The 27,218-nt window shown below is 42.4% G+C and overlaps 2 protein-coding genes and 1 long non-coding RNA gene across 6 annotated transcripts in view; 1 reads left to right on the forward strand and 2 right to left on the reverse strand.

Moving 5' to 3' along the window:
* Positions 1 to 1,828: 1,828 nt before the first annotated feature.
* Positions 1,829 to 26,170, forward strand: LOC127008893 (mucin-21-like). 2 transcript variants are annotated; one of them, XM_050881366.1, is made up of 7 exons: positions 1,829 to 2,266; positions 18,147 to 18,329; positions 19,140 to 19,293; positions 20,053 to 21,013; positions 21,533 to 21,654; positions 22,212 to 22,381; positions 23,095 to 26,170. In XM_050881366.1, the coding sequence occupies exons 2-7, from the start codon at positions 18,248 to 18,250 to the stop codon at positions 23,307 to 23,309; spliced, it is 1,704 nt and encodes a 567-aa protein (XP_050737323.1). In that variant the 5' UTR covers positions 1,829 to 2,266; positions 18,147 to 18,247; the 3' UTR covers positions 23,310 to 26,170. The 2 variants fall into 2 exon arrangements, with proteins under 2 accessions (XP_050737323.1, XP_050737324.1); XM_050881367.1 differs by lacking the exon at positions 1,829 to 2,266 and adding an exon at positions 13,091 to 13,453.
* On the reverse strand, positions 8,749 to 11,812 carry LOC127008896 (uncharacterized). Its single transcript, XR_007761413.1, has 2 exons — positions 10,929 to 11,812; positions 8,749 to 9,888 (listed from the first exon to the last, which is right to left on the reverse strand). It is a non-coding gene; the product is annotated as an uncharacterized LOC127008896 (long non-coding RNA).
* Positions 23,578 to 27,218, reverse strand: part of LOC127008894 (uncharacterized) — a 28,477-nt gene continuing 24,836 nt past the window's right edge. For all 3 annotated transcript variants that reach the window (XM_050881370.1, XM_050881371.1, XM_050881368.1), the window contains exon 9: positions 23,578 to 26,418. In XM_050881370.1, coding sequence (XP_050737327.1) covers positions 26,335 to 26,418 — 84 coding nt within the window. In that variant the 3' untranslated portion in view covers positions 23,578 to 26,334. The remainder of the gene's footprint in view (positions 26,419 to 27,218) is intronic.

Below are 27,218 nucleotides of genomic sequence, written 5' to 3' on the forward strand. Positions count from 1 at the left end.
CATTATTGTCTTTTTATTATCATTATTTTTTATTATTTCTGCTATCATTATCATCTTTATTAGTTATGTTTCGAATTCCAGAAAGAGGATCGTAACATTTATTATCATTATTATTATTGTCTTCATTCTTATAATTATTCTGACATCACTTTTTTATCATCATTAATTTCATTGACTCATCATTACCAATACTATCATCCCCGTCATTATTATTACTATCATCATTATTGGAGCAGTGTTGTGTAGTACGGTTCTTTTCTTCCTTTTTTTTTTCTTTTACCTTCCCATCGTGTCTCGGCCGGACCCTCATGCATCACCCAGACTGACCAAGGCTCTTCCGTATATACTACTCGAAGCTTAGTAATAATAATACCAAGTGCCCTTTCTTTGCTAATTGAAATAAAGTGGTTCATCTCTCTTGTCTTCTCTCATTAACTCATTCTGCTATTCAGGTATTTTCTCTTGTTTTTTATTGTCCCAGTGTCTTATTTTTCAGGTGTATGTTCCTTCAGGGTATCCTTCGAGTGTATAAATATCTGTACGGTGTCTTTTTTTTTGCTAATGTGACGGAGATGAGCACCAAGGCCACGCGCATCTGAAGCGTATGCCCCCAACTTTACCTGTACCTTACCTGTTTTTGGTGTAGGTGATATTTTGTTTTGAAAGTTTGTGGGTTACGTTAGCACACACACACACACACACACACACACACACACACAGGAAAGCCGCTATGAAAACCAAAAAGAGAGAAAAAGAAGAAAAACGAAAAAAAAAAACCCACCGGTCTGGAATGGACGTAGGAAACCGTTTTATTCTATTTTATTTTATTTTACTTCACCATGGTTTTTTTTTATTGTGTGTGTGTGTGTTCGACAACCTAACATCCTCCGCGGTGGCAGGTATAGATAGAGTGACCGGACGAACCAACGGGCGGTGCGGGAGAGAGAGAGAAAAAGAAAAAGGTATTAAATATCTTCGGTTTTTATTGAGATTACTGTATTTCGGGTCCTCAAAGGGGGTCGTGTGTGTGTGTGTGTGTGTGTGGAGAGAAAGAGCGAGGGACAGAAGATGAGTAACAGAAGAAAATATAATAAAAAACAACAGTAGTACGTAGCAATAGAGTAGTAATAGCTGTAATAGTAGTAGTTATTGTAGCAGCAGCAGAAGTCCCCCACCTGAAGATGCCGCAGGAGTAAGCTAATCAGAGGAAGCCTTGAATCGTGTCGGCCCTCACCACCACCACCACCAGCCCCGCCACCACCGCCGCTGCAGCCCACAGGAAGCGGCTAACGGTGACAATTCTTCCCGGTATCAACTTCCTCTCGTCGGCGGCGTGAGGTGAGGAAGAGCGGAGGAAACGGGGCATCACGTCTTCACACCCTTGGAGGTAGTACACAGACAAGTAGACAGACAGCCCTTCCGTACTCTCCGCCCCTATTCTCCTCCCCCTCCCCCTCCTCGTTTTTCTTTTCTATGGGGTGGTAAGTTATGGTGGTGGTGATGGAGATGGTGGTTGTTGTGTTGATGTGTTGATGGAGTTTGTGGTTATGGTGTGGTAGTAGTTGTAAGTGGTGATGATCGATGTTTGCTGTGTGGTTGTTAGTGTTGTTAGTGGTGGTAGTGGTGGTAGTTCAAGGTCTTAGAAGCAGTGGTAGTATAGTGATGCCGTGGTGGTGAAGGTGATGATGATAGTGGTGATAGATGTAATGAGTTTGAAGATGAGTAAGGTAGTGGTGGCGGTGGTGGTGGTGGTAATGGTGGTTTGAGGAAGTGGTAGTTCTCCTCTTGGTATGTCGGAGGAAAAAAAAAAAACTAGACAGGACATACAAAGTCGTTTAGGTTCCTCAAAGTCACGACAACTTCATTTTCCTCGTCTGCTTTTCATGCTAATGGGTTTACATACTTTACGGTTCCCTTAATTCGCAGTCGTTGAGGAAGTAATGAGAGAACGAACTGTACACTCGTAACATTTGCAAGACGTCAGGTGCCCAAGCATTCTTTATCAATCTCTAAAACCAACCCCGCCGCTCACACTACGAGGGGACGCCACAACGAAACCAAGCGTAAGAAAACGGCCCATTCATAACTCGCTGCTCGCACGTGAATCACCAGGAAGTAGAATGGAAAGGAAAGGAGATTCTAAATAACCCGTTCGGCACCTCACGTCCGCCGCACATATAACCCCCTGCGCAGGACGCCCGGAAGGCTTGTGTGTTACGTGGACGAGGCAGCAGCGGGAGCAGGCGTGGTCGAGACGCATCCTTCGGTGAGTAGACTCAAGTTCAAGGCTGAGCGTCTGTCCGTCTGGGAGCCGCTCTGAACACTGTGATTTGGGAATAGTTATTGAAGTACTCATTTTAGTAGTTTTTCACTATAAGTAATGTCCAGATACTAAAAAGGAAAATTATAAGAACATTTCCTTTTTCTTTAACGGGATTTCAGTTCGCTGTGGAGGTTCGGGCAAATAGATATGACAGCTCTTTTACGGTGTTGTCAGTGAAATAACTTCATGTTTGGCAAGCTGCTATGTCAGTGCGTTGCTGCAAGTTTTGTATGAATTAATAATCGAAGGAAACTAACTTTTTTTTACGTATAAATAGATCCTGGAAAGCTAAATAGACCTATAATTTTTCTTTAAAGAATGCGGCTCGGGGCTGCAGTGCGTAGTGAAATGAAACGTGAGGACAATTTGAATACCTGGAACCCAATTTTCTTGAGGTGGAAACAATAATAAACCAATTACATCAAATCACATGGACTTGAAAAAAAATATATACAGATGAAGTCATACATTTACGGAGAGGTTGATGAGTTGATCTAAAGTAGGTAGATAGATACAGACAGACAGATAGACAGACAAACAGACAGATAGACAGCTAGATGGAAAAAGTGCTCCTAATTACTTCCTCATGACGAAGAGCTCCCAGGAATAACCACAATAATTAGTAATGACGGCAACAATTATAGCAGTTCCGGGAAGAAGAAAAAGTTTTGGTATTAATGGAGTTCGCTCTGTGGTTTCGTGGCCAATCGGGGGACCGTTCCACTACGAGGCTGACTGACTGGCTGGCTGGCAAGGCGGCGTGACCAACTCGACACACGATTATCTGTTACTCAGGTATTTGAACGGGTCATTACCGCGAGTCACACCTCAAGGAATGTGCGAAAATATGTCGCCTCCAGTTTGTGTCGGAAGCATCGTTGTCAGATTATCGTACTCACCACCTTATATTCATAATTTTTAAGCCACAAACTCTCGTACCTACACAAATAACGATGGAAAATTAAAGTTAGCATTAAAACTCTTATTTATTGATGTTGCTTTGTTTTTTGCTCTAGTTATCTCGGTCAGGAATTAAGAAAATGCAATGCGGTGTGTACGATAATATGGTAACGCTGATGGGAAGTTCATTATGGTTTGTGATGACACCTCGTTGGGTTTTCTTGTTCTTGTTATTTTTTATTCTTCTTCTTGCTCTCGTTGTTCTACTTGTTCTTGCTCTTGTTCTTGTTATTGTTATTCTTCATCTCGTTCCTGTTCTTCTTCTTCCTTCTTTCAACACCTTTTTCGTGACTTTTTTTTTTTTTTACCTTTTTCTTAGTTTTTTATTTACTTCCTCTTCTTTTCTCCTCCTCCTCCTCCTACCACTACTACTACTACTACTACTACTGCTACTACTACTACTACTACTACTACTACTACTGCTACTACTACTACTACTACGTCTATCAGAAAGGAAGACGAAAGAAAAAAATAGATCGAAAAAATGAAGAAAAAAAAGAAAACGAAGGAGGGAAGGAAGATAGTAAGGAAGGAAGGAAGGAAGAAAGGAAGGAAGGAAGGAAAAAAAGGAAGGAAAAAAGGAAGGAAGGAAGGAAGAAAGGAAGTGAGGAGGAAAGGAAGGAAGGAAGGAAGGAAGTTTGAGTGGTCAGCGGTGGCCCAGAATGTTTAGGTTGCTTCCTGGTTTTAAATGTGCGTGTTGTGGTGTTGTGGTGAGTGAGAATGTGGCGTTGTGGTGGTGATGAGGGTGATGGTGATGGTGGCGCATACTAGTGGCGAGGGTTGTGGGGGATGTGGTGAGGGAGAATGTGGTGATAATGGTGATGCTTGGAGTATAGTGACGGGGGTTATGGTGATGATATGAACCGTATGTGATGCTGTTGTGATGATGATTATAATTGTGTGTTTTATGGTGACTATTGTGGCGTTAAGAATCGTTTATGGTGTTTATGGTGTATTATAGTGTGGTAAGAAGGATGTTATGGTGCTGTTTTCGGTATAATGAGTAGTGATGATTTCCTCGTTATGGTGTCATTTAGTAACCTATTATGGTGTTATGGCTCGTTATGGTATTTTAAAAGGCTGTTGTGGTGCCGTTTCAGGAATGATGAGTAGCGGTGGTTCCCTGATTATGGTGTCATCTAGTATGGTGTTGTATGGTGCGTTAAAGAGCCGTATATGGTGTTATGGCGCTTTCTGTTGTGTTAAGGGAGGCTGTTATGGTGCTGTTTGGGGTATAGTGAGAAGTGTTAGCTCCCTGGTTATGGTGTCGTGTTGTATGGTGAGTGCTATGGCATCAGGAACCTATTATGGTGTTCTGTCTCGTTGTGGTGTCTTAAGAAGGCGGCTGTGGTGTTGTTTTTGGCTGTATAAGTAGTGTTGGCTCCCTAGTTATGGTGTCGTACTGTATGGTGAGTGTTATGGCGTTAGGAACCTATCATGGTGTTACGGCTCGTTATGGCGTTCTAAAAGGGCTGTTATGGTGCTGTTTTTGGAATAATAAGTAGTCACAGTTGTTCTCAGGTTATGGTGTCGTGTAGCATAGTGAGTTTTATGGCGTTAAAGAGCCCCTTATAGTGTTATGGCGCGATCTGATTTGTTAAAGAGGATGTTATGGCAGTGTTCATGGTAAAGCGAGTCGTATAGTGAAGTGGTGCGTTATGGTTGGACGAAGATAAATTGTGTTATGGTGCATGCTGTAAAGTCACGGTGCTGTGGTGGTGTGGTGTGCTGGGGGTGACGTGAGCTGTGGTGCGCTGGCGAGGGTGTGTGGTGGTGCAGCTGCCGAGTGTGTGTGTGTGTGTGTGTGTGTGTGTGTGTGTGTGTGTGTTACGGTGATGTGGTATGTTGTATCCTGCCGTGCGTTGAGTGAATTAAGATGCCAAGACGCTGTACCGCGGATGTGATGAGTATACTGAGCGGTGGTGGTGACGTGATGGTGGTGGTGTTGTATTCACGGTACGCTGGTGGTGATGAATGCAACGTAACTATGGTGTTGGTGTTGTGGTGTTGAAGACGTTAAGGTGGTGATACGGTGCGTTGGTGATATTTATTCGTTTACGGTACTTTTTCATAGCGTAGTAGTAGTAGTAGTAGTAGTAGTAGTAGTAGTAGTAGTAGTAGTCCTTCCTTCTTCCCTCCCTTCCTTCTTTCCTTACTTGCTTCCTTCCTCCCTTCCTTCCTTCCTTCCTTCCTTGATTCGTTTCTTCCACCTTCTCTTTCTTTTCCTTTCCTTTCTCTCCTTTCCAGTAGTAGTAGTAGTAGTAGTAGTAGTAGTAGTAGTAGTAGTATCAATAAAAGCATAACCTCCTTCATTTCAAATTCACACGTTTAGCCATGATGAAGATGACAGATGATGATGACGATGATGATGGTGATGGTAGTGGTGATGCTGCATCGTCTAGTCTTATTAATGGAACGTGTAGAGGCAGCGAAGTGAGTACGATGAATGGACAGATGGTGGAGGTGGCGGTGGCGGTGATGGTGGTGGTGGTGATGGAGGAGGATGAGATGGGTGTAGTGGGAGAGGAGGAAGGAGATAAATAACACCGCCGAGGCAGACAGACAGGGATGTGTGGGCGCTCAGGAACGCTTTTGAAGGAAGGAAGGAAGGAGAAGCGACTGACAGTATCGGTAAACATTTATGAGGCGGTGGTCGAGAGGTTGGCAACCCCTCGAACGTTGCCCCCTTCGAACCCCTTCATCCTCCAGACTCCTCCCTTCATTATTATTATCATTATTATTGTTATTATTATTATTGCCATCATCATCATTATTGTTTTCTTGACGGTGGTAGTAATGGATTTCTTCTGAGTCTCTCCTTCCTTCCTTCCTTCCTTCCTTCCTTCCTTCCTCCTTCTCCTTAATTTCTTCCTCTCTTTGATTTTTCTTTCCATACTTTCTTCTTTCCTGGTAGTGGTAGTAGTAGTAGTAGTAGTAGTAGTAGGAGGAGGAGGAGGAGGAGAAGGAGGAAAGGTTTAATAATTCTTACTCTCTACACGAAGAAATTACTACATGTCATTTAGCTGAAGGTGATACGAAAGTCAGGGAACGAACGCACGAAGGAACGTCTTTTAAAACTCACTGCGTCACACAAAGTCGTACCTGGATTACGTACGTCGTGTGAGAATTGCGTTACGTTGCACCTTGAGGACGCCTGAAGGTCTGTTTGTGGGGGTGACTGATGACGATGACACACACACACACACACACACACACACACACACACACACTCTCTCTCTCTCTATCTATCTATCTCTGTTATTATCTATCCATCTATTTTTCTCTTCTTCGTCATCTTGGTGTCATTTTCTTTCCTTTTTCTCAGTCTGTGCCGAGGGTCTATTGGGATGGTGAGTGGTGATAATTACACTGTCTTTTTTTCTATCCGTCTGTCTGTCTGTCTGTCTGCCTGTGTCTGTCTATCTATCTGTCTATCTATCTATCTATCTCTCGTCATCTCGCGTTTATCCTCTTTTCCGTCCTCTGCGAGTCTTTTGCGGCGGGAATGTTTGGGTGATTTTGAAGATAATAACTCTCTCTCTCTCTCTCTCTCTCTCTCTCTCTCTCTCTCTCTCTCTCTCTCTCTCTCTCTCTCTCACGCACTTAAAAACGCACCAAAGACGAGACGGTGTTCGTAATAACGGCGTCACGTGACCTTCACCTTCACAGCTTATGACCTCCCTCCTCCTTTCCCTTCCCCCCTCCCCTCCCCCCAGGTCACCTTCCGGAGGTCACCACACCCACCACAACGCGCCGTGACCAACCAAACAATTCGCTTCACCTCCCTTTCTTTGCCTTCCTTCCTACCTCCCTTCCTTCCGTTTATATTACTGTCATCTTTGCTTTCCTTCTTTTACTTTCGTTTCTCGTACATTCTCTTTCCTTTCCTTCTCTTATTTTCCTTCATTCACTTTCCCTCCTCTTTATTTTCCTTACTTTCTCATATATTCTACTTTCCTTCCCTGCATCCCCTTCCTTCAACTTTCTTTCTCTTTTATTCTTTTATTTCCTTTCCGTCCTTCCTTTCCTTCACCTTCCTTTCTTTCTCATTCTCTTTCCTTCCCCTCCCTCACTCTCCTTTTATTTCCTTTCCGTCCTTCCTTTCCTTCACCTTCCTTTCTTTTTCATTCTCTTTCCTTCCCCTCCCTCACTCTCCTTCCTTTCCCTTATATTCTCTTTACATTACTTTAATTTCCCGTTTATCACTTTTCAGGACTCACCCTTGTTCCTCTATTCTTTTATCTTATCGCTTTTATTTCAGGCTGTTCTTTTTGTTATCTCATATTTCCGGATTCCTCTCCGTTCCCTCTCTCCTCCTTGCTTTACTTCCATCTTTTCCTTTTCCCTGCTTCGGTTCATCTTTTCCTAATTATAATATCTGTTGACATAAAGTTCTCTCTGTTCTAGGATCCTCTCTCTCTCTCTTACCCTCCCTTCATCCTTCCATCCCTCAATCCTTTCTGCCTCACCTCCTCCTCTTCCTCCTTCTTTCTCTTCTTCGTAGCTCATCTTCGTTCCAGGTTTTTTTTTTTCGATGCCTCATTTCGTCTTCATTTCCCTTTTTCTGCCTCCTCTGATTCTTTCTCCTCATGTCAGCAGTCTCTCGGATTGGACTATATACCTCCTCCCTCCTCCTCCTCCTGCCATCCTTCCTGCTTCTCATTTCTTCTTTCTGTCACGCCCTTCCCTCACTCGCTGTCTCATTACGTGGAGGGGAAAGAGGAAGGGTGTAAGGTGAGGAAAGGAAGATAAGTGAAAAGAACAGGGAAGGGAGGGAGAGAAAGGTGAAGAATGGGGAAGAAGAGAGAGAGGTGCAGAGAGGTCAGAAGTTGAGAGAGGAAAGAGGGAGAAAAGAGCAAAGAAGGGAGGAAAAGAAAGGTGAGGAAAACAAGGGAAGAAAGAAGAGGTAAAGAGAGGGAAGGTGAGGAAGGGAAGATGGGTGAAAAGAACAACAGGGAAAGCGATAGAAAGAAATCAAAGGAAGAAGAGAAAGATGAAGAGAAGGAAGAAAGTGAGGAATTTAAAGATATCTCAAAAGAACCAGAGAGGAAGAGAAAGACGAAGAGAACAAAGGAAGGAGAGAAATATGAAGAAAGGACAGAAGGAGAAGGAGATATATCTGAAAAGAACTAAAAAGGAAGAGAAAGACGAAGAGAACAAGAGAAGAGGAGAAAGATGAAGAGAGAGGATAGAAGGTGAGGAAGGGAAGATATTGAAAAGAACCAGAGAGGAAGAAAAACACGAAGAGAAGCGAGATTACCGAGGGTGGGAAGACAGCTGGCACTTCGTCATTCCCTCACCCTTCGTCTCACCCTTACAGGAATATGCAAGTCGCGTGAGGAAATAGCTTAACGGTTTTTATTTCCTGCATGCATCTTGTAATTAGAATCTCCTACAAATAAACCTCCGCTGATTCTACAGGATAAAAAAAAAATTCCGATCAGTGTTACAAAGAAAACCACAAGTAGAACAAACCCGTTTTTATTGTCATGTAAAATAGTTCACTATGACTCATTGAGACTATATAATGATGCAACAGTGGAGCTTCCTGTAGCAATGAGTAGCAATACTGGCCATGAATGTACAAAATGCCAGAACAGACATATAATCGCTACGACATAGTGTAACGTTTTTAATACATACAATGGAGACAAACTCGAGTTGCACAGTACATATCACAGTTTTTGGTATGCAGCTTTGATGGGGGGAAATATTTAGAGGATCAAGAGAACTCGTAATGAAGAAACGCTTTAGAGCAATCAAAGGCGTCATGATTAATAAAAAGATGAATGGGGAATGGACTCAGCGTAGGGGTAAGAGTGAGTGTCTGAGGGTGCCAGAAGAAGACGGAGTGGATGGTTCTCTTCAGCACATAGGCAAGGGTCGGTGTTGTCATGACGCTTCCATCCTTCACACCAACTCTTTTCAAAGGCCAAATGCGAGATCAGTCGGGTCCTTGTACGTTTTTTTTTTCAGGTTCACGGTACTGAAGAATGGGCAAACTACTACTGGAAATGACAACCACTCCTATAAAAGCCTTGTCAAGTATGTGCGCTTAGGAGTGGAAATGTTTAAGAATATGACCCAAGTCGAGGGTGTCAGGGGCGTGTCCTTAATTCGTTAGGAAGCACACGCCCTCTGCTGGACGACAAACGAAAGCAACAGCGAGAGAGAGAACGAGAGCGAGAAAGAGAGAGAGAGAGAGAGAGACTCATTAAAAATCTCTCTTTGCCTCTCCTTTTACCGTCACCAGACAACAGCGATCTTCAGTGTCGGAGACGTGACTGGCTGCAAGACTCCGCACCACCAGTCTTTTTTTTTTTCCTTTTTTTCCTGGTGGTTGTGAAGAGCTTGACAGACCAGCTTGCAGAAAGGAAACACATTGCCTTCGATCATTGATGCGGACGCAGGGCCCGCTACAGGGACTTCCAGCAGTGGGCGTGTCAGAGCCTCGCCATGCGTCGTAAGGGGTTAGTCCGTCCTGGGTGGGTAAGAGGAGAATGGGTCCTGCCCCCGGTGAGGGATCAACGATCTGTCACTGGGGGCAGGACAGATCAATCCCGCCGCTCTCTCGCCCCAGCACCACCGCGGCAGGCAGCACCCAACTGTTTGAGAAAGAGAAAAAAAGACATGTATTATCCCGTCACCCGTCAATGAATGCAAGCTTACAAATAGACGCTTCTGAAGACAAACAAAATAGCAAGGTTAAATTTTCCTACGGGACAACAATGTATATCTTGTAGATCATGAAATCGAATTGGTCAAATCAAAGGTATATTGTTCTACGAGACTAAAATGTATGGTCGGTTCGCTCAGACGCTTCCGCCTCTCACATCAGCTGTTTCAAAAGGTCGAACAGGAGATCAATCGGGTTCTAGTGAGCTTTTTTTTAAGTTAATGATGCAGAAGGATGGACAGACTGCCACCAGGGTCATCAAACCACCCCTGGAAGTGCCCGAAACTCCTATGAAACCCTTATCAAATGTGTACTTGGGCAACGATATGCTTAAGATAATAGAGAATATAACCCTTATCATCCTCTCACCCGTCAGTGACTGCAAGCAAACAAACAGACACTTTAGAAGACACAAAAAAATATCAAGCTAATTTTTTTTTCTGCAGGACCAAAATATGACTTATAGCTCGTTAAATCGAATAGGTCATGTTAAACAAATACATTTTCTTACATAATGAAAAAAAATGCACGTCTTGTGGTTAGTTAAATCGAATCGGTTGAAAATTAAGACAAAGTTAGCCACCACAGAGGACCGATAAGTTATATTTTCCTACGACAAACATTGCAAGTCTCGGGGTAGTTAAATAGATTCGGTTGACACGTTAAAACGAAGTTAGCTACCACAGAATAGACCAAAGTTAAATTTCCCTACAAGACAAAAATATAAGTCGTAGTTTATCAAATCGAATCACTTACACATTAGACAAACTTAGCTACCACAGAATAGACCAAAGAAGTTAGATTTCCCTACAAGACAAAAATAAAAGTCGTAGTTTATCAAATCGAATCACTTGACACATTAAGACAAAGTTAGCTACCAAAAAAGTTAGATTTCCTAACAAGACGAAAATGCAAGTCTCGCAGTTAGTTAAATCGAAACAGCTGACACATAAATACAAAGCTACTTACCAGAGAGGAGACAGTTCCATGTTCCCCTTTCTCTGCCTTGGGTGCTTCTGCTGGTGACCGCGGCCGAGCTGGTATATATCCACAAACCTGTCCTCCTACGTCACCACACGCGCGTCAATGCCAGATGCCGAGAGAATGAATCAGCAGGACTTACTCACCTCGCTCCCTTCCTTTATTTCACTACCTCACTACCTTTAACATGTATCCATAAGTCTATAGAAACGGGAAAAGGTGAGATAGTTTAGTTAGTTTGTGGGTTAGTGATGGAATGGAGCCGTTACTGTCAGATGGTGCAACAAGGATATTTTTTAGTGCGTGAGTTGGGGGGACGTACGTACTCTATCTTATCGTCGTTGCACCACATTGCTGACACGCCTCCCTCTGCTCCCGCTCGCTCGCGCTCCCCCTCCGTCCCTCTTTCCACTCCTCTCATTTTCCTTCTTTCACTTTCCTTCCTTCATCTTTGTTTCTCTTCTATTCTCTTTACTTCCCTTCCTTCATCTTCCTTTCTCTTATACATTCTTTACTTAACTTTCCTCCCACTTCCTCCTTTCTCTGATGTTCCCTTTCCTTCTCTCATTTTTCTTCCTTCTTCCTTCTCTTATATTCTCATTACTTCCCTCCCTTCATCTTCCTTTCTCTTATACGGGCTTTCCTTTCTTCTCGCTTCTTCCTTTCTTCACATGTTCTCTTCCCTTTTCTTCTCATTTTCCTAACCTTTACTTACCATTCTTCATCTTTAATTCCTTACCCTTATATTCTCTGTACTTCTCTTCCTTCATCTTCCATTCTCTTATATACATTCTTTACGTTCCTTCACTTACCTTCCTTTTTTTTTCCTCCATTCTCTTAACTTTCTCAGTGTTGAAACCGGTCTCAGTAAGGCTTCCAGTGTGTTCGAGAGTCTTGCGTCAAACTTTCGGAAACGGATGAACTTGAATATTAGGTGAACAATGATATAAGTGTTCGTAATGAGCTAATTGTCTGTCTGTATTGCGTCAGAAAGTATTGTTATTGTTGTTTGTGTGTTTGTTTGGTTGTTATTGTTGTTGTAGTAGTAGCAGTAGTAATAATAGTGGATCCATATTAAGGTTGCATTACATAAAAAAACAAATGAATAATTGTATATATAACTAGTATTAACATGATAGTTCCTCTCTCTCTCTCTCTCTCTCTCTCTCTCTCTCTCTCAGTAGTCACGTGTTCATGCTGTCGCTGGTGAATTTTCCTTATTTCGAGAGAGAGAGAGAGAGAGAGAGAGAGAGAGAGAGAGAGAGAATTTCCCTAGTTACCCATACGTAGCTATACACAAGGCGCTGACTCACTCACTCCATTATACATCTTCCGCGTGCTGCGTGTTGCCTCATGTTTACCAAGACGAGACGAGGCGCGCTGCATGGTGATAGGCCACAGGAAGAAGAAGAAGAAGAAGAGGAAGAAAGAAGATGAAGAAGAAGAAGAAGAAGAAGAGGAGGAGGAAGAAGAAAAAGAAGGAGATGAAGAGGAAGAAGAAAAAGAAGAAGAAGAAGGAGATGAAGAGGAAGAAGAAGAAGAGTAAGGAAAGGAAGAAAAAGAGGAAATATAAGAAGAAAATAGTAAAATAATAATAAGAAGAAGAAAAAAGGGAAATAATATCAGTAATAATAATAATAATAATAATAATAAGAAGAAGAAGAAGAAGAAGAAGAAGAAGAAGAAGAAAATAAAGAAAAATGAAATAGAAGAAAAAAAGCAGAAAAAAATGACAAAGTAGAAAAAAGAGAAGAAAACGTAGTAGAAGGAAAAAAAATAAATTATATACAAGAACAACTTAAATAAAAAAAGAACACTAAACCTAAAACAAGACTAAACAAAGAAAACAAGAACGAGAGGAAGAAAATGAACAAGCAAAAATAAGGAAAAAAAAGGACTGTGTTTGCGGGCGTACGTGTCTGTAGCCAACACGAACAAAAAGGAAAACTTGAACAACAATAAAAAAAAATAGAAGAACGTGAGGAAGAGCATAAACAAACAAATAAACAAAAAAAAAAGAAAGCTACTCGGATTTATTTGTTTCATTATATATATTTTTTATCATTATTTTTTTTTTTTTTTTTCTCCGCCTATTGCGCCGGTAGGCTTGCTTGAGGGGCCTGGATGGTATTCGGCCCCAGCCCGTCATGACGCAGGGAAGTGTTTACAGTGGCGCGATCTTCTCTTTATTTTATTATTTATTTTATTATCTATTTTTATTAGTGTGTGACAAACAAGAACAAGAATGAAAACTAGAACAAGAATAACAAAAATAAAGAACAAGAAGAACACAAACAAGCAAAAAAATTGAAGAAAAGCGGAAAGAGACAGTAATCGGATGTGCGTATGTTTGTATGTGTATGTCCGTGGCGGTGGCGGGGCGGACGTACAGACTGACGGACGTGCGTGTCTACCCGAGTATGTACAACACCTGGCGGATACGGGGCGCGTGTCCTACGTGTCCTGTACGCTTGTGGCACAGCGGACGGCGCCATAACACGACCCGCTGTTCGGTAACTGTTCCTTGGTTCGACTCCTTTCTCCTTCTGCTTCTTTCCGAGGGAGGTATTGAGAGGTATTGCATTGTTTTAGCTTTGGTTTTGAGTATTGAGAGGTATTGCATTGTTTTAGCTTTGGTGTTGAGTATTGAGAGGTATTGAGAGGTATTGCATTGTTTAGCTTTGGTTTTGAGTATTGAGAGGTATTGAGAGGTATTGCATTGTTTAGCTTTGGTGTTGAGTATTGAGAGGTATTGAGAGGTATTGCATTGTTTAGCTTTGGTGTTGAGTATTGAGAGGTATTGAGAGGTATTGCATTGTTTAGCTTTGGTTTTGAGTATTGAGAGGTATTGCTTTGTTTTAGCTTTGGTTTTGAGTATTGAGAGGTATTGAGAGGTATTGCATTGTTTTAGCTTTGGTTTTGAGTATTGAGAGGTATTGAGAGGTATTGCTTTGTTTTAGCTCTGGTTTTAATTTTCCTCCAAACATCCTCTTTTTCATCTCTCGCTATCTGCTCTCTTTCCTCCTCCTCCTCCTCCTCCTCCTAAAGAAAATGATCGGCTTCCTCCGTTACGGTAAGAATAAAGCAAAAAAATCCGTGATCCTTCGTCAAATTTACTCGGTGAACGTGAAGAATTTGATCACAACGTTTGACAATTGTATTACTCATGTTCCGATATTTTCTTTGCCTTCTCTAAACATTGCACGATCAGCATAAAATAAAAAATCAGAAAAAGATGAAGCAAGAGGATGAGGAAATAGAACAGAAGGAAAAGAAGCAGGAGGAGAAGGAGGAAGAAAAAATGGTTTACTCTGTTGTAGCCTTCCTGTATAAACGCGAGTGGCAGTGAGTTAGCGGAGGCGTGGAAACTATTCTCGAGAGGCTGAATGGGAGATCAAAGCGTGAAAAAACCTGTCATGTGTTGAAGAATGCCTCTGATATTGTCGGGGAGTGTGTCAGTAATTCTTTAGCACTGTAGTTGTCGATATTTTTTTATTTATGAAAGTGCTATATGCCGCTGTAGTCGTTGTCGCTGTTATTGTGTCGGAGATGATCACTGAGGCAACGTGCAGCTATAACATATGCCCATGACTATGCCTTTACTATTTCCTTTGTCTGTTTCTCTTACATCATCTTCAACATCATCATCACGTAACTAATAACAATAAAGCCATAAATTCATATCAGGGTCATATTCCAAACATCGAAGAAGATAAATGAAGAAAAAAATGTCTCCAGTGGGCGTGGGAATGACAAACAGCTCACAACTTATTCATGGCTCCCGCTGAAGTCTTTGTCCACGTTCGTTCCCACGGTAACGGGACCGCGAGCCGAACTGAAGCATGTCCAGCAGACCGCCCGAGTCCCAGCCAGGCAGCGAGCCGAGCGAAGCGGAACAAGCCGAGGCGCAGGACGGAACGTGTTATTAGAAGCTGCCTGAGCCACCGGGAGCCCGTGAGCATGCTTGAGGCGGTATACACAAACAGAAGGTTCACATTTGCATCGAGGTATACTCCGGTTTTTCGTTCTTTTGAAGTCTGCAAACAAATACAGAGCAATGATTAATATGAGAATGTCTTTAATACGTCTCTTGTAATTGTTAGATATAGGTAGATGGATAGACAGTTAGATAACTAGATAGATAGATACTGGCACAAGGTACACATTTGCATCGAGGAATACTCCGGGTTTTCGTTCTTTTAGGGTCCACAAACATATCTACAGGAATGATAAAGATGCGAATGTCTTTAAAACGTTCCCTGTAACTGTTAGAAAGATAGACAGACATAGATAAAGATAAATAACGAGAGAATGAGCAAAAAATTGATATACCTGAGCTACCATGTGAGTCAGATCCATTTACATCTATACATTTTCATCATTCTTGGTAATAAAGGTGTGGGTGGCTCAAAACCTTCCGTGTCTTAAAATAGCTTGTCTCTCAGAGGTGTGCGTGCAGGAGCTAATAATACTTGTGCATGCTACGTTTGTTCCCAGATATTCCGCATTCTCCGTGGCGGGCCAGTCCCTGTGTTTGAGTGACGCTGACAATACTTATGATCTCTGGCCTTAATTAGAAGTCGATGGGGGTGTTTTTCAGAGTATGCAAAACCTCAAAAACACTGTGGGAATTTATTTATGTATGCTCTGTGCTGCAATCACAACCGGAATGTTTTTGTTTTTGTTTTTTGTCGTTTTTCAACTCATAGATGCTCTTCAGATTATACAAAAACCTTAAAAACTGTGGGAATTTAGTTATGTTATATGCTGCAGTAACCCCCGGAATGTTTATTTTTTTATTTTTTATTCATTGATGCTCTTCAGATTATTCAAAAAACTTAAAAACTGTGGGAATTTAGTTATCCCGGTTTATTTTTTATTTTTATTCATTGATATGCTCAGATATTCAAAAAAAAAAAACTGTGGGAAATTTAGTTATGTTATATGCACCAGTAACCCCGATTTTTATTTTTTATTTTTTTTTATTTCAGATTATTCAAAAAACTTAAAAACTGTGGGAATTTAGTTTTGCTCTATGCTGCAGTCACCCCCGGAATGGTTTATATTTATTTTTTACTCATAGATGCCATTCAGAGTATACATAACCTCAAAATCTGTGGGAATTTATTTATGCTCTATGCTACAGTCACCACCGGAATGTTTTGTTTATTTGTTTATTTATTTATTTATTTATTTTGTTATTTATAGCATATTGGAGAAGATTGAATCGGGTACACAAGTCTATGCCAGCGCAGTAACCAACACGAAGAATGAAAAACTGTACCAAAGTCGAGATTTTACATGCAAACAACACCACGATCACCGCCACCACCACCATCACCAACAATAAAAATATGAATAAGAATAAGAATAAATAATAATTACGAACCCAACTTCCTGTAACAACCATAAAAAACACAGGAGGAAAGGAAAACATATCATCACCATTTCGTTTTCACCCTCCGCCAGTAACCGTACAACTGTCGGAGGAAGCGGAACGAGACGAGACGGCCGGGGGGAGGAGGGGAAGGGGTCATTCAGGAAGAGGAGGAAGGGAGGGAAGAGGGGGAAGGGAAAAGCCACCTCAAGGAAATAAATCTCCGCGTGAAGTGGTCTTACACACGTTCTTTCCCTCACAACATTCCTAGAACCCAACGACGTAACACACAACGCTTCTTTGGTATCTTCTCTACCATAACGCCGAGCAGCTTTTATTTGCGAAAGGAGAAAGCAGAAAGTGTTATATATCGAAGCCTATAACCGTCCCAGCAACGCCCTTTTAAAACGTAACAATACCATGCGACGTAACACACAACGCTTCTTTTGTCTCATCTCTACCATAACGCCGAGCAGCTTTTATTTACGAAAGGAGGAAGCAGAAAGTGTTATATATCGAAGCCTAACCGTCCAAGCAACGCCTTTTTATACGTAACAATACCATTCAACATAACACACGCACTTCTTTTGTCTCATCTCTACCGAAACACTGAGCAGCTTTTATTTACGAAAGGAGGAAGCAGAAGTTATCATATATATCATACCCTGACCGTCCCAGCAACACCTCATCGCTATGACACGTAACAATTAATACAATACAGCCTAACTCACACGCTTTTCTCTATTGATCTATTACGAAAGGCTGAGTATTTTTTTTTGTTTGTTCACGAAAGGAGAAATCAAAAGTTATCATATACCAAAGCCTGACCGCCCTAGCAAAGCCTTGATAGTATGAGACGTAACAATTATTAATACCATTCAACGTAACACACTTTTCTCAAATTATCTATAACAAAGCCCTGATCAGCCCTTATTTACGAAAGGAGGAGCCAAAAGAAATAAAAGTTGTCATACACCAAAGCCTGACAGTCCCAGTAAGACGTGAACGCTAAGGCAAGTATCAGTTAAAATATCCTTCACCCACTTCTTGGTAATAACTGCGTCGCCGCGATGTACACAAATACCATCACGTTCTGTACAATGTCACGGTCGCTAACAGCTCCCAAAGTTACTGTACCTTGTAAGTACCGTAGCTCACTGGCTGAACCGTGGGCGTCTGAGCCGGGGAGGTGGGGGACGGGGGTGACGGGAGCAAGTGAGAGAAATTATTCCCATCCCGTCACTGGGGCGTGGCTCACAACATTACCCGAGGGCGTCACGTTAAGTGCTTTACTCCGCTGCCTCACCTCGGGGACCAGAAAAGCGGATAAGCGAAACACCGTTAACCCCTCTTTGTCTTTATCGTGAAAACTCTAAGCTCACGAAATTGCATACTCTGGGAAATTTTCATTGTCTAAACTTTGTCGAGTGCATCTGAAATAAAAAGACATCTCTATTTATTTATTTATTTATTTATTTATTTTTATAACAAAGGAGACAGCTCAGGGGCACAAAAAAAGGAAACAATAATATAAAAAAGCCCGCTACTCGGTGCTCCTAAAAAGAATCCAAAGAGGTAGCCAAAAGAGGGGTCAATTTCGGGAGGAGAGGTGTCCTGATACCTGATACCTGATTTAGTTAATAGGCTAGTTACTTAGTTTGTTGATTACCTAGTCAGTTCATTAGTTAGCAAGATGGTTAGCTAGTAAGTGGGTTAATCAGATAGTTTGTTAGTTAGTTGGCCAGTTATCAATCAGTTATTTAGTTTGTTTGTAAGTTTATCCGGCATTTGATCAGTTACTTATCTAATCATTCGCACACAATCCACAGGAACAACCAAGGAGCATCAGTGTCGAGGAAGGAGACTAAACAGTGACGGAGCAGCGGAGGAGACAGCAAAGGAACAGCGGGAGAAGAAAATCCGAGGCAGCATGAGGGGCCGGGCAACGTGGGCGGCGGCGTTCGGGCTGCTGCAGGTGCTGGGGTACTGCTGCGCCTTCGGGGGATACCCAGGTGAGGGGCTGCAGGTCTAAGTGTGTTCGCCAGTTCGTACGCACCTTCCCAGTTAGTACGCACATGAAGGAAAGAAAATACTGTAAAATCTGTTTGGTGAAGAATAGAATGTTCATCAATTTTTAGTTTCTCAAGGGTTCATTGCATGTCTAAGGGATGTTTGACAGTTTGGACGCACTTCTCCAGTTAGTACGAATAGCAGTGGAAAGAAATCACTCAGGGAACTTGTTAGAATAAGAAAGGAATGTCCATCGATTTTCCTTTTGACAATTATTCAGTTTTATACATCATTTGATTTTTCTAGGGTATTTTTTCTTCCTGTTTTGAATAAGAATAAGAATTAAACATTTTTCTGTATTGATATTTTGGCTCCATTTTTTTTCCTATTCATTCCTTCTCTCATTTAACCTTCCTGCTCTTTCCACACCGTCTTCAATACTTTCTGTTCTTTCTCTTCCACTGATAATATAAATAAGAGAAAGAAACAAATGTAGAAGAGGAGAAAGTAAACAAAAAGAGGTAGTTTTAATATTTTGTCTCTATTCCTTTTTTTCCATTCATCTCTCCTCTCCTTGACCCTTCCTCCTCTTTCCACACCGTCTCCATTACTTTCTATTCTTTCTCCTCCACTGATAACATAAATAAGAAAAAAAAACAAGTGTATAAGAGGAGAAAGTAAACAAAACGATATACTCTATTGATATTTTGTCTTTATTCCTTTTTTTCCATTCATCTCTCCTCTCCTTGACCTTTCTCCTCTTCCCAACGTCGTCTCTATTTCTTCATATGTTCTTCTTTCTCTGCCCCAAGGAACCTTTTACCAGATGATGCTGCGGCTGAACAAGGAGAGGAAGTACGGCCGGACAGCCCCCTCTCCAAGCAGACTGTGGGCCGTCCTCAACCCCGCGGCCACACTCGGGTCCCTCAGCCACATTCCCCTTGACTCCAACCGCGTCGTGAGGAGGTGAGTGGCGGCGAGAGAGGAGACAGGGGAGCGTGAAGGACAAGGGTCGGTGCTCTTAAACGCTTCTGGCTCTAACATACACTAGTTCTAAAGGCCAAAAGAGATGTTAAATGCGTTCTCATGTGTGTTTTCTTAGGTTCACGGTACAGAGGGTTCGTCATAAAACTACCCATGTAAACGCCCACCACAACTCCTAGTATAATAGTCTTGTCAAATGTCTGTGCTTGGGCGCTGAAATGTTGAAAGAATACGACCCATGGAAGGCTATGCGGCGGGTGTGGTGAGAGGCGACGAGAGAATTAAGCAAAAGAAAAACAAGAGGAACAAGGCTGCAGCGGGTTTTACTAGGATCGAAGGGACAGCTGATGGAAATGGACGGCATAGTTGTGTAAATGGACAAGGACGCGGAAAGGGAGAGGGAAGGAGGGAACGAGGTCTGCCGATAGAATACTGATGGGAAAGGGCAAGGTCGCGAGGACTGGGCGCTCGTGTGTGTAGAAGGAAAGGAAATTGTAGGTTGGTTGGGTGGGTGTGAAGGAGAGAGAGAGAGAGAGAGAGAGAGAGAGAGAGAGAGAGAGAGAGAGAGAGAGAGAGAGAGAGAGAGAGAGAGAGAGAGAGAGAGAGAGAGAGAGAGAGAGAGTATGGTTGGAATGTCTAAGATATGTCTGAATGGAGAATATATTTACGGAACCTCTTATTACTTTCACTACTACTACTACTACTACTACTACTACTACTTTGTCCTCTTTTTTTTCATAGAGATCTGGAGCCCCGCCAAGTACCGGATCCCGTGGTAGAAGAATCAGAGCCTGTGAATGAAGAATCAGACTCCACTACAATAGGATCAGACCCCACAGATGGAAGCTTTACTGGGGGACTAGAAGCTGAAAGTGAAGCGCCCGGTGGAGAATTGGAAACTGAAGGTGGAGGATTAGGACCTATCGATGCAGAGTCGGATGGAGGATTAACTGATGGATCTACAATTCCGAACGTGGTATCAGAACTTACAAACGAAGAACCGGAGACTATAAATGAAAAGCCTGAACCCACAAACGTAGAATCGGAGCCTGCAAGTGCAACCGCGGGATCAGAAATAACATCAGGAGGATCAAATGGAGTATCAGAAACCAATAATGAAGTATCGGAACCTACAAGTGGCCCGCTGGAGACTACAAGTGGAGAATCAAGTACTACAAGTGGACCATTCGAAGCTACAAGTGGAACAACAGAAACGACAAGTGAAACATCGATTACTACAAGTGGAACATCGATTACTACAAGTGGAACATCAATTACTACAAGTGGAACATCAATTACAAGTGATTCATCGATTACAACAAGTGGAACAACGATTACTACACCTAGCTCATCAATTTCTACAAGTGAACCAACAGAACCAACAAGTACAGCATCAACACCCACAGAAGGATCAACAAGTAGTACCACAAGCTTAGCACCAGAGCCTACAACAGAAGAATCAGAACCCACAAGTGTGACATCGGAACCTACAGATGGGGATTCAGAACTTCCAGATGGAGGCTCAACTGCGGAGGAGGAGGAGGCGGGAGCGGGGGCGTCCTGTGGGGGGGATATGGTGATGCCTTCCCCGCCCGCCTCCCACACGCCCACGCAAGGCTTCACCCTCAAGCAGAACATCTCCACGCCGGGCTGGGAGGACGGACGCTACCCTGACGAGGTGGATTGTGTCTGGAACCTCAAGGTGAGAACTCAGGAGGGGAAGGAGGATAAAAAGAGAAGGAAGAAGGGGAGGAGAAAAAGAATAAGTGAGGAGGAGGTGTAAAGAAGAGGTGAAGAAGACAAGGAGAATGAAGAGGAGGAGGATAAAAAGTGGAGGACGAATGGGGGTGAGGGAGAGTATAAGAGTGGAGGAGGAAGAAGAGAAGGAGGAGGATAAAAATTAAAGAAGGAAGGGAAGGAGAAAAAGGATAAGAAGAGGAGGCGAAAGAGGAGAGAAGATGAGGAGGAGGACGATAAAAATTAGGGGAGGAAGGGGAGAAGAAAAGAAGAAGAGGAGGAGAATAAAAAAAAAGCGGTATTGATAAAAGGAAGATGAGAAGGAGAGAAAGAAGGAACAGAGCTAGAAAGAGGAGTGTTTTCTGTAATTTAAATGAGTAAAAACTATTACGCAAAACTAATAGAACGTATAGCGTATAAAATGTAAAGCCAATGTCCCCAGATGTACTTAATATTAACTTACTCTCACTTTTTTTCTCCCCAGGTGGGTCCGGAGTGCGAGGTGGGGCTGCTGCTGTACCAGGTGGTGGAGGGCGAAGTGGCTCAGACTCCCAGGTGCCTCCGTGACTACCTCGAGTTCGTGCAGCCTAACAGCCACTCCACCAGGTGAATGGCGATTAGGTTTAAGGTCTCTTCTCCATTCCTTTTGGGTCCCACTATGGCCTGTTTGGTGTACTGGTGTAAGGGATGTTTGTGTTTGTCTATTTTTGTCCCTGTTTTGTTATTGTGTGCGTGTGTGTGTTAATGAGTGTTAACCTTTTTTTCTTTTATAATGCTTGAGTTTGAGTTTTTTTCCTTCTTTTTTTCCTTTTCTTATTTTCTTCCTCCTTTTGTTATTTCCTTATTTTCTTTATTCTCTTTTAGTGTCCCTTTCTTCCCTCCCTCCTTCCTCCCTTCCTTCCTTTCCTTCTTTCTTTCTTTCCTTTCTTTCTTTCTTTCTTTTATTTTCCTTCTTTTCTTCTTTTCTTTCTTTCTTATGATTTCTCCCGTTCTGCCTTTCCTCATTTTCCTTCTTATTTCCTTATTTTCTATCATATCTCTGCGTCTTTACTTATTCATCTCCCTCTTCCCCTCACCTTTATCTACCTATCTATCTATCTATCTGTCTTTATCTATCTATCTATATCTAACTATCTGTATCTAACGCTCCCTCCCTTCTTCAGGTACTGCGGGCCCTTGGTGAACAACAGGGAGAAGGTGTCGGGGATTGACTCCTGGCACACGTCGCAGGAGCGGAACACAACCATCCGCTTCAGGGCCACCGCGCCGCGCCCCTTCGACGACTCCGCCTTCGTGTCCGGGGCTCCGCGGGGCTTCGTGATGGAGGTGACGTGTGAGTATACTGGGATCCTGGTCTTGGTCTTGTGTTTAGGGTTTGGTGGGTGAGTGGATGAGTGTTTATATATAGGTCTAATATTGCGTGTTTTTAGTACCTTTTTTGTTTATTGTTATTTTTTTGTTATAATTAGTTTTGCTTGTTAGTTTTTTATTTGTTTTCTTGTTGTTTTGTTGTTTTTATTATTATTGTTTTTGTTATTGTTTTGTTTTAAGGGTGTGTTGTGTTGTATGGATGTTGCTTTTGTTGTTGTTTTCATTATTTTCGTTTATTTTCTTTTTTTGCTTTTGTTTGTTTATTTGTTTGCTAATTTACTTTACTCATATACTCACCTTGTTCTCGTTCTTGTTCTCCTTCTCCTTATCTCTTTCTCGTTATCCCTCTCAGTCTATATATCCATCTAATGTAACGTTATCTGATCTAATATAATCCTGTATAATCTAATTTAGTGCCGTTACTAATCTAATCTAATCTAATGGTATCACCCTTTTAATAACATTCCCTTCTTCTTCTTCTTCTTCTTCTTCTTCTACTTCTTCTTTTTATTTTTCCTCTTTTTCTTCTTTTTTTCTCCTCTTTTTCTTCTTCTTCTTCTTCTTCTTCTCCTCCTCCTCACTCTCTCTTTCCCTCTATCTCCTTCAGTCTATACAGCCATTTATAATAAAGATTCCATTGCATCATCCTTCTAACATACTCTCTTCCTCCTTCAGACTACTGCTGGCTCTACAAGTCACTGAGGAGGGCGGCTGGTGAGGACGGAGAACCAGGCGGCGACAAGGGTGGTGGACAGGACTCGAACAGAGGTCAAGGGCAAGGAGGAAGCAGTGTGCGGGGGACCGGAGATGAGAATGAGATCAATTTCGATTTTAAGAGCAAGGAAAGTGGACGCGGTACGGGACACACGAGCGAACACCTATTTTCGTAAGGACATTTGTGTGTGTGTGTGTGTGTGTGTGTGTGTGTGTGTGTGTGTGTGTTAGCAGGGCATTATGTTGTTCTTCAGGAGGCGTATCAGTGCTTAGTTTTAATACACACGTTATTTATAGCATCATTCATCTTTGTTAACACATTTCTCACATCGATTTTACTCTTCGACATGTTTGGAACCCACCTTTCCGAAGTCTGTCCATGCTGTCACCTGTGTTATGGAGTTCGCGTCACGGGCACAGGATAGAAGACTTGCAACAACCACAAAAAATCTAGTTAGGTTTATTTTATATATGCTTTACACCACAACTAAAATAAATACATCTATATCCGATTTCAGAAGAATATATTTTATAATACTTTCATATTCCAATATTCTGAGAAAGACGCTGCAGTTAGCCACTATCAGTAATAATTTTCGTTATAACCTGATTGATTAAAGCTGGCATATGTGTATCAATGTGTGTACGTATGTGTGTGAGAGAGGGAAGGGAAAGGCGTTCGTCGCGGTGTTTACGGGATAATACACATTACATGCTAGTATTAATTTTTTTCCGCTTATGAGACATGCATTTGCAGGTATGTATTGTGACTTCATCCTACTGATAACCCTTCCAGTCCTCAGTAATTGACTTCGTTTTCTTTCCTCTCAGCTAAGTGCTCTCTCTCTCTCTCTCTCTCTCTCTCTGGGCCAGGAAAACAGGGCACACGGACAACACAGGACTAGCTCAGTATTCAGCTAAGGCTACGCACAGATGTTACGTACACGAGTGAAGGGCGGCTCCCCGACATATGCGAGAAAAGGCGAGAAGAAAGTGGGAAGAAAGTGTTACCAGAACCGCGCACCTCCCTCTCCCTGCATCCTCGCACCTCCTTCCCTCCCTCCTTCTGTCCTTGGCTCTCCTCTCCCTCCCTCCCTCCCTCCCTCTCGTCATGTATCGGGGAGCCAACATGAACATTATAGCAGGTGGACATAACATCGACAGGCGCCTTGCAGGCGCACATTAATATAGTTTCGTCTTACATGTCAGAATTTCTCCCTGGCCACAAGAGACTAAGCTGAGATGGTATAATAATAGGCTACACCTGACGCGAGACTCACCCGAACGGCTTGACTACACTGAGGCTATTGATTGGATAGTTAGAAGTCGTTGAGTCGTAAAGGCAATCAACCATTCAACGAGGCAGTTTTAATTTCATTGAAGTACCATGATTTCTTGCTCTAATATCACAACTCTTGATTCGTAATGAGAAAAAATGTCTAGCCGATTAAATAAGACTCATTGTGTATGGGTAAGTGGACTCAGAGGTAAGTTAGAGAGCAATTGAGGTGTATTTGAAAAGTGAGAGCCGATGTGAGTCCGAGGGAAGCCAGCAGTCATGTTTGTTGTTGTTGTTGGTGGTGGTGGTGGTGGTGCAGCCCCGCGGGTGGACGTGTGCACAAGACCCTGAGGCGGACGACGCTTAGAGGACACATAAGGCCAGTGAGGTGAGTCTTAAGGATTGTACTGACGAGGAGGGTGAGCAGGTGAGTGTTTCATTACGAATTAGGAAGCCTTAACAGCCTCATAGGAGTGTAAAAACGTGATTCTTCGTCGCCGGCGGTACTACAAGTGGCTGCCGTATGTGTCATTTCGTCCTGCCGGCTCAAGCAAAGTGTTCCCCGAGATGGATTCGTCGACTTAGAGCGTTTAAAAGTGACTTGAGTGTGTTGTGAGCAAGGTGGAGATTGTGTATGCGTCTTTGGGGTCTGTCACATATACGAACCGATCCCACAATCCCAAAACCTTGCCTCTCGAATTACCTACACACCGCCCCTTGTTAAACCATTGATGTTGGGGCTGATGGAGGCTAGTGGGTAGACGCTCCTCATCCCCTTACAGTAAACATCACATTTATCCGAGTATAATAAGACACGAGTAATGCGATTTTGACGAGGTCGAAGTGACATGCATAGGAGTTCTTTAGGTGACAGATAGTAAGAGAGGAGAAATCGTAATCGTGAATATTGAAACGTTTTCTGATTGCAAAGAGGAGTATTTTCCGCTTGCTGATTGAGTGAGTGGATTGGCAATGCTTTCAATTCGTTTTTACGCGTATAGAGAGAAGAGAAATCCCGGGTTATCATACGGTTTCTGATTGCAAAGAAGAGTTATTTTCCTGATTGCGTGATTGAGTGAGTGCGGTTTGGCAGTGCTTCAAATATAACCCATTATACTTACGCGTTACATCTGACATGAACACATAAGTACGTACCTGTGACTCTTCTATTAGTTTGAAATCGTTGATGAAATTCGGTCTGCGAGATAATTTTTGATAGACAATAGCAAAGATAATAGTGCATGAGTCGTTTTAAGTAGGAATATTGAAATGGCCGTGTGTGTATAGATCAAGGAAACGAAGAAAGGAGGCTGTTGAAGTAGTATAGGTAGCATTTCAAGAGACAAGAGCAGGTGTTTGGTCTGCGCTGAGGAACCATTGACGAGGTACATTAATATAATACTCCAAGTACATATACAGTACCATACATGTACATCCATAACTATAGTGTTACACCTAAAGGGAGTTATATATAGTATACGCCCTTGTTAAACATGTTACACACACATGCAACAACTATACCATAAGTGATCGATGTGGAATTCAGTGTGGCGTGGTGTTTAATCTCCGTGTGTGTGTGTGTGTGTATGTGGTGTGTGTGTGTGTGTGTGTGTGTGTGTAGTACCTCTCCCGTTTTTCATGTTCTCAAACCACCAGTGAAAGGAGGAAAAATGAGACAAACAGACGAGAGTAGAAGAGAGAAAGCAAGCAAGCATCGAAAGCTGTTATGTATAGGAAGACTGTTTGAAGACGAACGAGTATACAACCATTAATATCAATGCATTACGTTGACCCGAGCGGCGTGGAACACAGAAGACCTTCCCCCCCTGTGTGTGCAGTGTGGCCAGGGAGAAGTTCAGACCTTAGACCTTCACGTAGACCGGCAGGGACCTCGCAGGGGTGGTGGCGGCGGGCGAGGGCACTCACATCACGGCGCGGCGGATGCGGTTGGAGAAGGGATCGCGGTCTGCACCCAACATGGCGGCCAGGGAATAGACGTCGCGGGGCTGCGGACGAAGTAGAAGTAGTAGCAGTAGTAGTAGTAGTAGTAAATAGTAGTAGTAGTAGTAGTAGTTACAGCTTTAATATACCAGAATAAGCGAATAAGTATAATGAATTGTTAAGAAATAAGTGGTTAAATTCGTGTTCCGGTGGTGACAGACTGACAGTGCTGGTGATAGTTGTAGAAGTAGTAGTAGTAGTAGTAGTAGTAATAGTAGCAGTAGTAGTAGTAGTAGTAATAGTAATAGTATGATAATTAGCAGTTTTAGTATCCCTGAAAGCAAACTAATAAGCAAGCAAATGAGTTAAAAGCATTAGTTAGAGAAACAGTGGTTAAATTTCGTGCTGTGGTAGTAGTAGTAGTAGTAGTAGTAGTAGTAGTAGTAGTATCAGTTGTTTGATGAGAAGCATAAGAGTCAGAAATGGCCGTAGGAGTAAAAAAAAATGCAGTTCAAGAGGAAAAGAGAGGAACGGGAAGGAAATATTCGATAGAGAACAATGCGTCCAAAAAAATAAGGAACCTTCTGGGGAGGACGGGAAGGGAGAGAAAGGGGAGATGTGCATTGTGTTGCCTCGACTGTCCTTTTATGTCAGTTGCTTTGTTCTGTACCTCTCTCTCTCTCTCTCTCTCTCTCTCTCTCTCTCTCTCTCTCTCTCTCTCTCTCTCTCTCTCTCTCTCTCTCTCTGTTTACTTACCAATTCGCCTAAATATGTGTTTGTCTATCTATTTCTGTCTATCCATTTATCTTTACCTATCTATACCCATCTATCTCTTTGTCTGTGCTTTTCTATCCACCTCTGTCTA

This window comes from Eriocheir sinensis, chromosome 39, assembly GCF_024679095.1.
Source record: "Eriocheir sinensis breed Jianghai 21 chromosome 39, ASM2467909v1, whole genome shotgun sequence".
NCBI classification, from domain to species: domain Eukaryota; kingdom Metazoa; phylum Arthropoda; class Malacostraca; order Decapoda; family Varunidae; genus Eriocheir; species Eriocheir sinensis.

Excerpts from the sequence above, each read along its gene's own strand:
- LOC127008893 (XM_050881366.1), top strand. The coding sequence starts at position 18,248 with ATGAGGGGCCGGGCAACGTGGGCGGCGGCGTTCGGGCTGCTGCAGGTG. Across the intron at positions 18,330-19,139 it reads CGCCTTCGGGGGATACCCAG|GAACCTTTTACCAGATGATG; the intron begins GTGAGGGGCTGC and ends CTCTGCCCCAAG. Across the intron at positions 21,655-22,211 it reads CCTAACAGCCACTCCACCAG|GTACTGCGGGCCCTTGGTGA; the intron begins GTGAATGGCGAT and ends TCCCTTCTTCAG.